At 37.9% G+C, this 14151-nt stretch overlaps 1 protein-coding gene across 3 annotated transcripts; it reads right to left on the reverse strand.

Annotated features, from left to right (window-relative positions):
• Window positions 1-3250: 3250 nt before the first annotated feature.
• Window positions 3251-6253, reverse strand: LOC123766818 (actin, muscle-like). 3 transcript variants are annotated; one of them, XM_045756213.1, is made up of 2 exons: window positions 6176-6253; window positions 3251-4574 (listed from the first exon to the last, which is right to left on the reverse strand). In XM_045756213.1, the coding sequence occupies exon 2, from the start codon at window positions 4548-4550 to the stop codon at window positions 3417-3419; it is 1134 nt and encodes a 377-aa protein (XP_045612169.1). In that variant the 5' UTR covers window positions 4551-4574; window positions 6176-6253; the 3' UTR covers window positions 3251-3416. The 3 variants fall into 3 exon arrangements, with proteins under 3 accessions (XP_045612169.1, XP_045612168.1, XP_069163646.1); XM_045756212.2 differs by having other exon boundaries at window positions 6146-6234; XM_069307545.1 differs by lacking the exon at window positions 6176-6253 and adding an exon at window positions 5711-5778.
• Window positions 6254-14151: the final 7898 nt, after the last annotated feature.

Below are 14151 nucleotides of genomic sequence, written 5' to 3' on the forward strand. Positions count from 1 at the left end.
ACGTAAAATGTCGAGGATATAAAATTGTATAAATAAAAGCATTCGTCCACTGACTTCTCTCAGATTATCGCAATTAAATATTATTGATTTTGAATAGGCTATATCACTATTTGTAATAATATTAATATTAATAATAATTATTATTATATAATAATAATATTATAATAAATAATAATAATAATTATTATTAAATCAGTACAAATAGTATTTTGCACAACTAATTGTAGAGAAAATGTGTAGTTCTACCTTGCAATCTTCAAAGTAATCTCGTCGTAGTCTTGCTTACACGCTGGAATCTATAACACAGCTGATAATCTATAACACAGCAATAGATGTATGCAATCTATTGTTTTTCCTTTCAATATTTATATGAAAATGACTACACATTACTTATCGAGAATCATTCCTCGTACACATGGCAACGATGCCTCATGATGGGATGGAGGGGGAGCATTTATTCTCACCTCAACCCCACATTTGATTGTCATTTCAGATATAATACCTTTATTATTAGCTAGTATTTATTTGCAGAATTGCGAATCATCTTAATCCTTCTGTAAATTTGTATTTGCAATTATAGACGGTATCTAGATTGTGACGTCAGGTATAGTACAATTTGCATCTAGCCTAAACTTCCCGTGGGTCACTGTTAGCTAAGCCTACATCCGAGAGCCAATCGGATAATCTTGCGAACAGATGAAATAGATATATTATAGTTATAACTTCCAAGTTATATTATACCTCTGAAGACATCTCGTTTGTTATATTTATATATGAAGGCATCGTGCTTGTTACATTTTATTTGAAGGTTCCTTGCTTGTTTATCCTACCTCACTCTTTGTACTGTACCTTTGACGGTAGGTATATCTTGAGATGATTTCGGGGCTTAGCGTCCCCGTGGCCCGGTCCTCGACCAGGCCTCCTTTGTTACACACCCCAGGAAGCAGCCCGTTGCAGCTGTCTAACTCCCAGATACTTATTTTCTGTTAGGTGAACAGGAGCATCAGGGTGAACGACACTCTGCCCATTTGTTTCTTGCACCTGTACAAAATGTACAAAATGCACCTTGCACAAATGTACAAGCAAGGTACCTTGCTTGTTATAACAAATAAGGTGCCTAGCTTGCTATATTGTACCTCTGAAAGTACCTCACTTGTTAAATTACATCTCTGAAGGTACAGCGCTTGTTAAATTATACCTCTGAAGGTACAGCGCTTGTTAAATTATACCTCTGAAGGTACAGCGCTTGTTAAATTATACCTCTGAAGGTACAGCGCATGTTAAATTATACCTCTGAAGGTACAACGCTTGTTAAATTATACCTCTGAAAGTACAGCGCATGTTAAATTATACCTCCGAAGGTACAGCGCTTGTTAAATTACACCTCTGAAGGTACAGCGCTTGTTAAATTATACCTCTGAAGATACAGCGCTTGTTAAATTACACCTCTGAAGATACAGCGCTTGTTAAATTACACCTCTGAAGGTACAGCGCTTGTTAAATTATACCTCCGAAGGTACAGCGCTTGTTAAATTATACCTCTGAAGATACAGCGCTTGTTAAATTATACCTCTGAAGATACAGCGCTTGTTAAATTACACCTCTGAAGGTACAGCGCTTGTTAAATTATACCTCTGAAGATACAGCGCTTGTTAAATTATACCTCCGAAGGTACAGCGCTTGTTAAATTATACCTCTGAAGGTACAGCGTTTGTAAAATTACACCTCTGAAGAAACAGCGCTTGTTAAATTATACCTCTGAAGATACAGCGCTTGTTAAATTATACCTCCGAAGGTACAGCGCTTGTTAAATTACACCTCTGAAGGTACAGCGCTTGTTAAATTACACCTCTGAAGGTACAGCGCTTGTTATTTTGTATCTCATGATGTTATCGCGCTTGTTACATTAATCCTCTGAAAGTATCTCCCTTGTTATATTGCAATTCACTGACTATATTACATCTATAACTGATATGCATTCAGGAAGTATTCATCCTCTAGATGTCTCTATCAAGATACTGTACTGGAAATTCTCTAAAGAAAGGGTCTAATGTTAAGGAAGTTTGATCTACATGTACTGAATTATGCCGCCGTTAGAGGAAGGACATTCATTATTCAAGTTAGAATAGCTAGCTCTTCACTATCAACTAGTTACTTGAATATAAAGCATAGCATTACCAATTTAGTATCTTTTCTTCTTATTGTTGGCTATAGTGACTAATGGACCTTGTAGGGGGACAGGTTAGTGAAGGTCCAGCTTGTTCGTATGATGAATATTTTAAGATATATTTTAAACTGTACCCTAGCCTTAAAGGCCCTTTACGTGTATATTATTCTATGGTTTTATTCTTTGGGATAAGAATAATAGTGTGTCCTTTATTCTTTATCATGTAAGGCATCTTGAAATTGCCAGGATTTACGTTTATCAAATTTATTCACGCTCTTTAGTTGTTCTGCGATCAAGTCCATAGTTCTTGGTTGCAAGAAGTGTTTCTTGAAACCCGTAGCCTATCTTAGTAAAACTATGTACTGAATTTTTTGGTAATTTGTTTTACATCGTGGACGTTTTTCCAGTGTTATTAAGTAAGTAAGTATAGTCAGGTGATCAAGGGAAGGGTGTACAAAGAATTTAAAAATCAGAATAATTTTTTATGGGGGTGGGGGGGGGGGACCTGATATTCATAAGCACGTTTACTTATGCTTGATTATCTTTTATAGCTTCTTCTAGTGTTTTGCTATTGTCAACGATTAGTTGACTATTACCTACATGTAATGTTTTCCATTTTCCTATATTGAATACCATCTGCCCTTCAATGGTCCATATATTATGAAAATAGTTTTAAGAGTTCATTATTTGAATACTGCATTTTATATTCTAAAGTCTAAACCAATATCATTAACAATTACCATTTCTGTTTTAGAGATATATTTATTTTTATCTGTATGGCTATGTTTTTACAAGGTGCAAACTGAAAGAAAGTACTATTGATTTATGAAACAAAATGACGAATAATCTGTGGGATCGCTGAATTGTTTCAAACGGTGGTTAGAGATGTATGTATATGAGTGAGTTTGGTTACGTCAAGGCAACTCATTTGAGCTGCCTTAAATGGACCAATAGACCTTCTACGCTCTTTGCACTTTCAGTGTCTGAATCCATTTAAAATACATTGCAGTGCAATAAAATATTAAAATAAGAATTTGTCGTAAATAAGCAATAAACAATACCTGTGCATAAAATAAAAGTATATAAACTTTCTATTTATTAATATTTATAAATGTTGTATTCAATGACACCGAAGTATTAAGTTATTGTATTTCTACTAATTTATAAAATAAACATTACTAATTTATTTAATTTTGTGAATATAAGTGTATTAACAATGCGTTAAAACGTATATATGTAAATAAACAATTTAAAAGCATTTGCGGTGGACGATGCCTGGGCCGGACTCGTCGTATTCCTCCTTGGTGATCCACATGGTCTGGAAGGTGGACAGAGAGGCCAGGATGGAGCCACCGATCCAGACGGAGTACTTGCGCTCGGGAGGAGCAATGATCTTGATCTTGATGGTGGAGGGAGCCAGAGCTGTGATTTCCTTCTGCATGCGGTCAGCAATACCAGGATACATGGTGGTACCACCAGACATGACAGTGTTGGCGAACAGGTCCTTCCTGATGTCAATGTCGCACCTCATGATTGAACTGTGAACGGTCTCGTGAACACCAGCAGACTCCATACCCAGGAAGGAAGGCTGGAAGAGAGCTTCAGGAGCACGGAAACGTTCGTTGCCGATGGTGATGACTTGACCGTCGGGAAGCTCGTAGGACTTGTCAATTGAGGTGGAAGCAGCAGCAACATTCATTTCACTCTCGAAGTCGAGGGCAATATAGCAAAGCTTCTCCTTGATGTCACGGACAATCTCACGCTCAGCGGTAGTGGTGAAGGAGTAGCCACGTTCAGTCATGATCTTCATGAGGTAGTTGGTCAGGTCACGACCAGCAAGGTCAAGACGAAGGATGGCATGAGGAAGGGCGAAACCTTCATAGACTGGGACCATGTGAGAGACACCATCACCAGAGTCACACACCAGACCAGTGGTACGACCAGAGGCGTACAGGGACAGCACAGCCTGGATGGTAACATACATGGCTGGCATATTGAAGGACTCAAACATGATCTGTGTCATCTTCTCACGGTTGGCCTTGGGGTTGAGGGGAGCTTCAGTCAACATTGTTGGGGACTCCTCAGGAGCGATACGAAGCTCATTGTAAAATGTGTGGTACCAGACCTTCTCCATGTCGTCCCAGTTGGTGATGATGCCGTGTTCGATGGGGTACTTTAGAGTGAGAATACCGCGCTTGGCTTGGGCCTCATCACCGACGTAGGCGTCCTTCTGACCCATACCGACCATCACACCCTGGTGACGAGCTCGGCCGACGATGGAGGGGAAGACGGCGCGGGGAGCGTCGTCACCAGCGAAGCCGGCCTTGACCATGCCGGAGCCATTGTCGCAGACGAGAGCACAGGCATCTTCCTCGTCACACATCGTTGAAAATCTTTAGGCGAGTATCTGAAAGGAGTGGGTAAGGATCAGTAATTAATATATGATATTTTGTCACTTCGTGCAATTGTCAAGCTCACTGTAGAGACAATACATACAAATATCACATTTATTAGTTAGTATATAGATTAAATTCATATTTTTATTAGTGCTTTGAAGTTCTTAAGTCTGTATATTTGGATCTCGTTATCTAATGGATTAAAACATTTATTTTGTGTTAGGCACTTTAAATATTGTTATTTCGCTTGTAATGTTTTCATAATAAGCAAATGATTTCATCAAATACCGTATAGCATTGTTAAAGAAGTTTATAATACAGATTTTCTAAAAACCTTTATCCATCATTAATGTTAGGAAAAAGTGATTAAATTGCATCATGTTATTCGTGTTCACTGTGTTACTGCTCATTACAGTATACAGTATACTCTAATTAAAAGCCTAATGACCATAAATATAACATTATAATGAAATACTTTGTTAAGATTAATGATAAATTTAATTGCTTCCATTGGAAGAAATAGGGTTTTGGAGTCAATATGTTAATTGTAATCGCACCATAATGTTTTAGACTAGGCTTTAGACTAATTCGCCGCATTTTTGTAAAATAAGAAATTCAAGTGGAACAATATATGAACAATGCATATGAAACAGTATGTATATATATATATATATATATATATATATATATATATATATTCTAATGAACTGCAAGTTGTTTGTAGTTCAAATCAAACGACCAAGAGCAAACTTGTGAAACAATAAGTTAAAATACTAAAACTCAAAATGTGCAGTATATCCCAATTTGAACTTGATAGCAGTTAACGCAGTAGTGTGTTGAAGTGGAGTAGTGTGGGAGCCAGTGAGGAGTACTCCAATGTTACCTAGGGGCTGAAAGTTGTATTGAAGTGGAGTAGTGTGGGAGCCAGTGAGGAGTACTCCAATGTTACCTAGGGGCTGAAAGTTGTATTGAAGTGGAGTAGTGTGGGAGCCAGTGAGGAGTACTCCAATGTTACCTAGGGGCTGAAAGTTGTATTGAAGTGGAGTAGTGTGGGAGCCAGTGAGGAGTACTCCAATGTTACCTAGGGGCTGAAAGTTGTGTTGAAGTGGAGTAGTGTGGGAGCCAGTGAGGAGTACTCCAATGTTACCTAGGGGCTGAAGTAACGTGTCGGCGAGGGTAGTGCTAGGGCCAGCAAGTGTAACCAGTATCTGGAGGTCAAGCCACGCTGGAAATATTTGTTTGGATGAATTCGGAATTAGATTTTTCCGTAGTGTATGAGTTTACGCTGATCTCATCTATTATAAAGACGTACAATTGTAATTAGGAATTGAATATATATATATATATATATCGTTATGATGATCGTATCATTATTAACACTATTCATAATCCATATTCACTTATTTTAAAAATGGAATTCTTGAATACTGAAGCTGCAGTAACCAACTGAGTCTGGAATTTTTGTTGTACCACCAGTAGTTACAAAACGAGTTTGAAGCAACACCAATCGTCATTGAGCACCATAATGAGTTACTGTTTCTTTTAAGGATTGTCGTGTTTAGTATGGGGAATATCGTACAACCTGCAACAAAACAGGTGAAGCTTCACGCACCGTTTGATGCCAGGATTAACTTCCACCTCTCGTGCACCTCCCCAGGCTTGAGTCTTGGGCTGACTAAGTGAGAACGGGCTGGCCCCCTGCTTTTTATACAGAACTCTGAAGACCCTACTGAAAGGAATGCAGGTAAGCGCCAAAGATTTTGTATCGCAGGTAACTATTATCAGATTTAATCACACAGAATTAAAATTCTACTGTAAATGACTACTGTCAACTTATGATGCGACTCACGCCGTTTGTGGAAATTGGACATTGATTAAAAGTAAAATTACTTATGGGTTTTCAAGCTACCTGGTCGTATTGTTGGAAATTCATTGCAATTAGCATTAGTTACCTAGGGCGGGAGGTACACAGACAGCGCTTTTAAGGAGAGGGCGGAGTCGCGTGTCGTGCGACCCCAGCGTGTGTGTGCACCTGTCGTCCCCAACGTTATGATTGGATGCGCTCGCTGTCACTTAGTTTTAACAGTACTTTACTCTTGATTACAATACTAAGAGGAAAGTTGTGTTTTCTGTGTTGCAAATATTGATTCATATATAAGAGCACTATATATATACCCTTTATTCTCAAATATTCAATTCTGGCTTCGTTCACAAGACCAATCAGATAGAATTTTAAAATAAAATGCAAATTGTCAGATGCCGTTTAGTGTTGACAGATGTACAGTCCTGAGCCTAGTGATGTTGATCTTGTGGCTGCATAATTAGGTTTCGAGAAGTGCACTTTGAACATTAGAATTGAAGGAAACTATATTCAAGAAAAGTCCGAATATCAGGTAGGAATCGTGTGAAGTTTATTTCATAAATATTGGGAATGACTACCGCACATTATTATTTTTTTTGAAGACGGATTGTATACAGAACCATTGCTCACTAGCATCTAAAATATAATAAACATTTGATTTAACTAGTTGCTAATTGTTCCCAGTTAGCATTCACATCCGGGCTTGATTGCTCGAGGCACAAGCTCCATTTCTCAGAGACTCACTGTGCATCAAAACAGTAACACAATTGTTATGAATTCGGCGACATTCGTAGAGTCGCAGTCAAAGAGTTAAGATAGTAACTGATGACATTCTAAATATGAAGAACATGAATATCTGAGAGGGATCTAAAAAAATCAATCTACATAGTTCGAAATAAGGCAAATATGAAACCGGGTTTCAATATCTGAAAGCGTTGGTAATGAGGCATCTAATCAGGGATATATTCACTGTGAAGTGTACTCTACTAATTGCTGTATATACAGTGAGAGTGTATTTTAGTTCTAAATACTGTTCATGGCTAAAGTATACTTGCTAGTTGGTCAGTAAGCATTTTTGCGAGCTTATAACTCTGGAGGTGATAGGCCTTTAGCCCAACACCACCGTCCCATATAATGCTATTCGTCAGGCTTTGCCATGTCTATATTAGGTTCCACTTAATTTATGCAGTTATGTTTTGGTCACCATATAATAAAAGGGGAGTGGTGTGACAAAGGAACACAAAACTGCAATGGATGGGACCTCAAAACTCCCTGTAATGCGTTGTGTGTGTGCTTTTCTCCGAGGCTATGGGTCCCCCTTCTTCCAGCCAGAGGTGGTACAACCCCTTTTTTAATACACACACACACACACACACACACACACACACACACACACACACACACACACACACACACACACACACACACACACACACACACACACACACACACACACACACACACACACACACACACACACACACACACCTATATATCATTAAGTTCAGCTAAAAATTCATCTGAGTTTACATTTTTAGGCCAAATACACAACTGGTACCTCTGCCTGCTGATATTATTGTCAATCTCGTTAAGCTATGTATAAAAGAATGTAAATTTACTTTTAATAATGAGTATTATTTACAGACTTTTGAAATGGCAAAGGGGATTAGATGCCTTTATCGCCATTGCTTTCATGTAAAGAAACAGAATAATTGGAGAAAAAATGATGAAAATTCATTGAGTGAGAGAGGTACAGTGAGGTGGAAGGGAGGAGTGAGTGAGAAGAGGAGGAAGAAGGGTAGAAGGAAGGGTTACAGAGAAGGAAAAGAAGGAAGATTGGGGAAAAAGAAAGGAAGGATGAAAGGGGGGAAGGAAGGAGCTGGAAGTGCTGAAGGAAAGAAAATAGAAAGTGCTGCCACCTTCCATTCAAGTGAATTTGATAAAACAAGGAATGGAACGTGTCTGTCCTACAATATTAACTGATGTTATGAAGTAACAACGGTAAGAATGTAAATCATATACTCAAGAATCTTTAAATCATAATCTTAAGCCAATAAAATTCAGAGTGCTCTCCACTCTAGCTTTCACTATTCAAGATCTCGGGATCAGTATTAAAAGAAAATTAAAAAGTAAGTTAATGAATTATGTATTAATATTATATATTCACTCATATGTGTATCATAATTCATAACTTCACTTGATGTTCAAATATCAACATTCATTCAGACTTTGAGTCACCACACGAGAATTTGAGAGGAACCAAGAATGAAGGTAACTGCAGAAAGCCTATTGGCCTATACGAGGCAGCTCCTATTTATATCCACCCTATCTCATTCATATTCGACTTATCAACGGGAAGACCACTCGTTTGAGTGATCCTTTAAGCCATTAGGCCAACTTCGGATCGAATCAGTTTTCTTAACTCGGGAAATAAACGGCCTTCACTTCCGCCATGTTGGAACATAAGAACTGGAGCGCCTTTTTTTGTGTCTATGCCAGTCTCCCTGAGGTATATAGTGATTAATTGTAGCTAGTATATTGTGTATATTTATTTACGTTTGTGTTAAAGAGCGTTTGTAATTATATCTGTTATTCTGTGTGAAAGTGAATATCTGGAATATATTAAATTTAATATATTTCTTTCAAAGTGTTTTCTGCTTAAATATATGTAGCGCGCTAATACTTTCGCCCTAACATGTGTGTTAAAGTATTGGTATGTTCGTCAGTGTAGAGTGCTTCCTCGTGCGTTAACAAGGACTCTCATATTTTTAAGCGTAGAGCGGCTGTCTCCCACACAATGACTCTAGGACGCCAGTGTTGCCAGATTGGGCTACAAATCTATTTTTTATCTACTGTTGAGGATATGTAAGACAAATGTAAGGTTTTGAGGCTAAGTAACGAAAATAGTTACAAGATACGAGCCAGATGGTGTTGAGATTGCAAAAGGGATTATGATAAGAACTTAAGGCAAAAAATCAATGCATAAACGTTCGCAAATATGAGGCTGGGATTTATTTCTCGAAAAGTTAGCAATAAAATACGCTTTCTAGTTCTTTATTTTTAAAATTAAGACCAGGGATTCTGTCTAACGAAACTGCAGGCTAAAACACCGTTATCCTATAATGTTCATGTGTAGCTTGACCCTAAATACTCGTTTATTAAACGAATTTATTGTTAGAGTTCATTAGGAATCATTTTTGTTGAAGACAGTTTTCAACAAATACCTTCCTGCGATTGGCTGTTGCGGGGAATGCCAACGCTTATATGAATAAAATGCAAAATAAGAAATACGTCCTTTTGCTCATTAACCTTGTTGTTGTACAAAAGAACAACAATTTCTGTTTTATACAAGACAGAAATTTCCATCTAACTGAATAATGTAGACCAATAAGAGGACGGAGGCATTGTATCGCCGATATTATTTGTGTGAGGCAACACCCACTGATGACGTCACAAGTCAGGTAGCCAGCCCATGTTTCTGTAACACCCGTTACGTCCTGCAGTATTTAATTATCACTATATTAATATTTTTAAATACTTAACATTTCACTTTTTAGGTAGATTAAAGTTGAAGCAGAATGTCTTAAGAAAGGATGGTGTGCTGAATAAATATGATTTATTAAGTGAATGGAGCCTTTAGCTGATCCCTTTCTGTGATTGGCTGTTGTGTGAATGTCAACAAAGAATATCTACCAATGATATGCCATTTAATATGCATCCCATACCATCTGTGGGCGGAGCTTGGAACCTCCTACCCGAGCACAACAACCCACCTTATGGGTTGCTGTTTGGCTATTTATAGTGCGTTGGAAAAAACAGAGATGGCGTTAGTTGTATTTTGTAGGAAGATTTGTTATAAGTGTAATTTGATGTCAACAGATGGCGTAAGCTGTATCTTATGGCCACTGTTGACCAGCCAGTTGATAGTGTTCTCTTCTGCCGACAGATGGCATCAGCTGTATTATTATTACTTCCGAATTTCCTTTCAACACTTATCTACAAAATCCGGGCGCTTCCGATCCCACGATCGTTGTCGCCCCTAAATCAACATAATACATCTACAAATCCCTTGGCTTATGATAAGGTTTTGTACCATTTATGATAAGTATTAGATAACTGGAGTTCCGCAATTACTTTTATTTATTAACTGTTCAGGATATCATCATATAATGTCTGGTTAGGACGTACTGCTCTCGATTGATGAAGATTAAGCCACCCAAGAGGTGGCATGGGCATGAATAGCCCGTAAATACTGCTCTCGTAATATTATTCAGGGGGATGGGGGAACTATCAAGTGAATGCGCCAAGCCATTACGACTATATAGCAATCGGAAGGGATCAGGATACGGATTTGGGCTGAAACGGGGGAAAGGAATGGTGCCCAACTTCTTGGGCGGTCGGGGATTGAACGCGGACCTGTAGGAAACGAGACCGTCGCTCTACCGTCCAACCCAAGTGGTTATAAGCGGAATATTATTAAAACAACAATTTATGCATATAATAACAGCATTTCACACTAAAAATACTTGGATATATTGAAATTTGGTAGTGAATTCCAATCTAGGAATCTCCTATGACTAAACTGTACTTTTTAATCATTTTTATGTACTTACTACTTATTATTAAATTATTAAGTACTTACTATAATAATTAAATAAATTATTTTATTTCATGTTTAAATTAAATGATAAAATAATCGGTAATAATAAATCATTGAGTAGGGGGACAGGCAACCAGTGTATATATACATGTTAGGCTTATACCAAGGTCCCATAAAGGTGCCACAAAGGTGCCAAATTAAAGACTGGGTGCTGCCGGGGCGGGCCCAAGGGCTGCTGGCGGCCCTGGCCAGGCTGAACTTCCGTGCCCTTATATTCACTAAAAAAAATTGGGCTACTCTTATTACAAATCCGCTACTTTTAGAGCGTCAGCTCGCTACTTTCCGCAATTTAGATCTGGCAATCGTGCGTAGAGCTGCTGTCTCCTGTGTAACGGGACTAGGTAGATCATGCAGGTCTAGTACATTGTTTTCATATATCAAATGAATCGTTGAGTAAACTTTTGGTTTCAACACAAATTCTACCGTAATGATATTAACATATACGTTGCAGCAACAATTATTATAAAAGCTTTCACCGTTTTGTTTCGATTTGCAGGGATTGGACATACTCTGACTTCAAGCATACCATGGCCGCTTGTATAATCTTGACGATCAGGCTCAGAATTCATCAAGCATTTAAATGTCTACTTACGAAACCTCTACAACTTTCTTCCATAATGGCGGCTTTGTATTTATAATGGCGGCTTTGTATTTATTATAGTTTATGAGCTTCGAAAATGCGGCGAGGTCATTCTCGTCCCAAAATTATTATTGTTATAGGCAACTTCTTGGCAACTTCGAAGCTCGTAAACTGTTTAATAATTACAGACTAAGCCACCATGATTGAGGAAAGATGTACAGGTTTCGTAAATAGACACTTAAGTGCCCTGATGAATCCTGGCCGAGTTCTGTGTTGTCTCTCAGAGATATCTCTCGTCTCTTCCTCCTGACACCTGGCGAGCGCTAATCCCGGATATCAAATGAAGTGATGAGGCTGCTTGCTAGCGTTCTAGAGTTGGAGGGCGATATGGCTGGATCATGTTATGTATAATGCTTTCTTAAGGCGATCGTGTTATGTGTAAAGCATATTATAAGTATCGCTTTCTTCAGGCGATCGAGGCATGTATAACAAGAGGGTTAGGTATGAAAATCTTTTATAATTTTCGATAATTAAACTTGAAGAATTGCAAGAGGACAAGAGGGAGGTAGAATTGGTAGCAAGTCCTTCCGTTGCCTAACTTGCCTCAGATCTAGAGCTCAACATATCAGTATATATTTTTGCATTACCTGCTTCTTACCAAACATAATTATTTTATAATAAAACAATCACGATTTGAACGGAAGTTTGCTTTTATTATGTTATAAATAAATTGTGATCATATTACTAAACGTGCAATGAAAAACTTAAAATTTAAAATATCAGTTTAGCCTAAGAACACCATGTTTAAAGAACAATAACAAAATGTTAAAAGAAAATAACAAAAGGGAGAATGCAAGTACAGAACTTAAATAGCCATCAGGAATCAGCGGCACGAATCCGTCTCCATTTAGCAGATGCACGCCAGTATTTGTTCTATGTATAACTCTACCTGCACCTGTTTTACGTCCTCGACGGAGGCAGAGCACAGAGTGTGTGTGTGTCATGCAGCTCACCTGGGGTTCCTGCTCAACCCGGGCGTAATGGCCCACCGGGGCGACTGTGGGAACACGTGTTTCTGTTTTATTTATTTGGTACACGTGGTGAACGCAACATTGTATACTGTTTCTTACTGTATGTAGAGCTTTGCTTTCATGGAGGAGGAGGATTTTCCCGGGGGTTACCTCGAGAGTGGCTCTAGTTTGTGTGGTCAAAACATTAATATGTTAGTGATCATCGTTTAGTTGACCAATCCACACACTAGAAAATGAAGGGACGACGACGTTTCGGTCCGTTCTGGACCATTCTCAAGTCGATTGTGATGAGGGAAGGAGATGACGGCAATGAAAAATTTGTATAGTTGTCATCTTCCCTCATCACAATCGACTTGAGAATGGTCCAGGACGGACCGAAACGTCGTCGTCCCTTCATTTTCTAGTGTGTGGATTGGTCAACATACTTCAGCCACGTTATTGTGACTCATCATCGTTTAGCTTTATTTTATAATTCTGATTGCGCTCAAGTTTCAAATGCACACGCCCTACCAGTCTTTCTGACAACTATGCCTAGTTCAATAGCACACTTAGCTGCCTCTTTGAGTGTAGGAGTCGTCTTGATGGTCACTTTGGACAAATGTTGGCAGTTTATGCCCAGTCAGAGAGAGGTTTTTATTTGGGGATGGCGGTTATAAATTCGGTGGTTTCTGGATGACTAGGCTAGGCTGTTTCATAGTGATTATGAACAATTTTTAACGTGATTTTACTGAGTATAGTGAAAACTAGTACTGAAAGTCTGAGGAAAAATAACCATAATATTCATAATTTATTTTATGTTGGTAAAAATGATAAAATTGTTAATAAACCTACCAGTGCAGATATAAAATAATTTATTGATAGCCGTGTGGTAGCCTGTGTATTGACATTATTGAGACTGAGTTTGATTTTCATTGTGTAATTTTTATAAGCAGATCTTAGTGAAAGATGTGAGCTTTTTTTTTTTTTATCTTGTACCATAATAGCGTTGCGCATCTAAATAATTTATTCCTATGAATATTTTTTTCGCAGAATTCGTTATTCTGTGTTTTGTAATTTTACATGTTGGTAAAAATATAAAAAAATATATATATAATTAACCACTTTGAGTTAATGCTAAGATACGATAAATTATTGACCAATACAAATGTGCAAAGTTGATCAGCGGATTTATTGGCTCCAATTGTGTTGGGAAATATTGCAAGACTTGCAGAAAATGAGTGCATACACATGCACAACATCAACAAGCTTCGTAATGTAAACATGTTTTTGCTCATGTGCCTTTTTCAAAACCATCACAAACATATTTAAAGAATGGCAAACAATTTGTGAAATTACATAAAAGTTGATGATTACCAGACGAATATATGAGGATTTATTGTTCATAAGCTGCTTTTTGTACCGATATCCCAAGAATATATTTCACTACCATAGTCCTGTTGCGTTAAAGCAGATTTGA

This window comes from Procambarus clarkii, chromosome 60 (assembly GCF_040958095.1).
Source record: "Procambarus clarkii isolate CNS0578487 chromosome 60, FALCON_Pclarkii_2.0, whole genome shotgun sequence".
NCBI classification, from domain to species: Eukaryota; Metazoa; Arthropoda; class Malacostraca; order Decapoda; family Cambaridae; genus Procambarus; species Procambarus clarkii.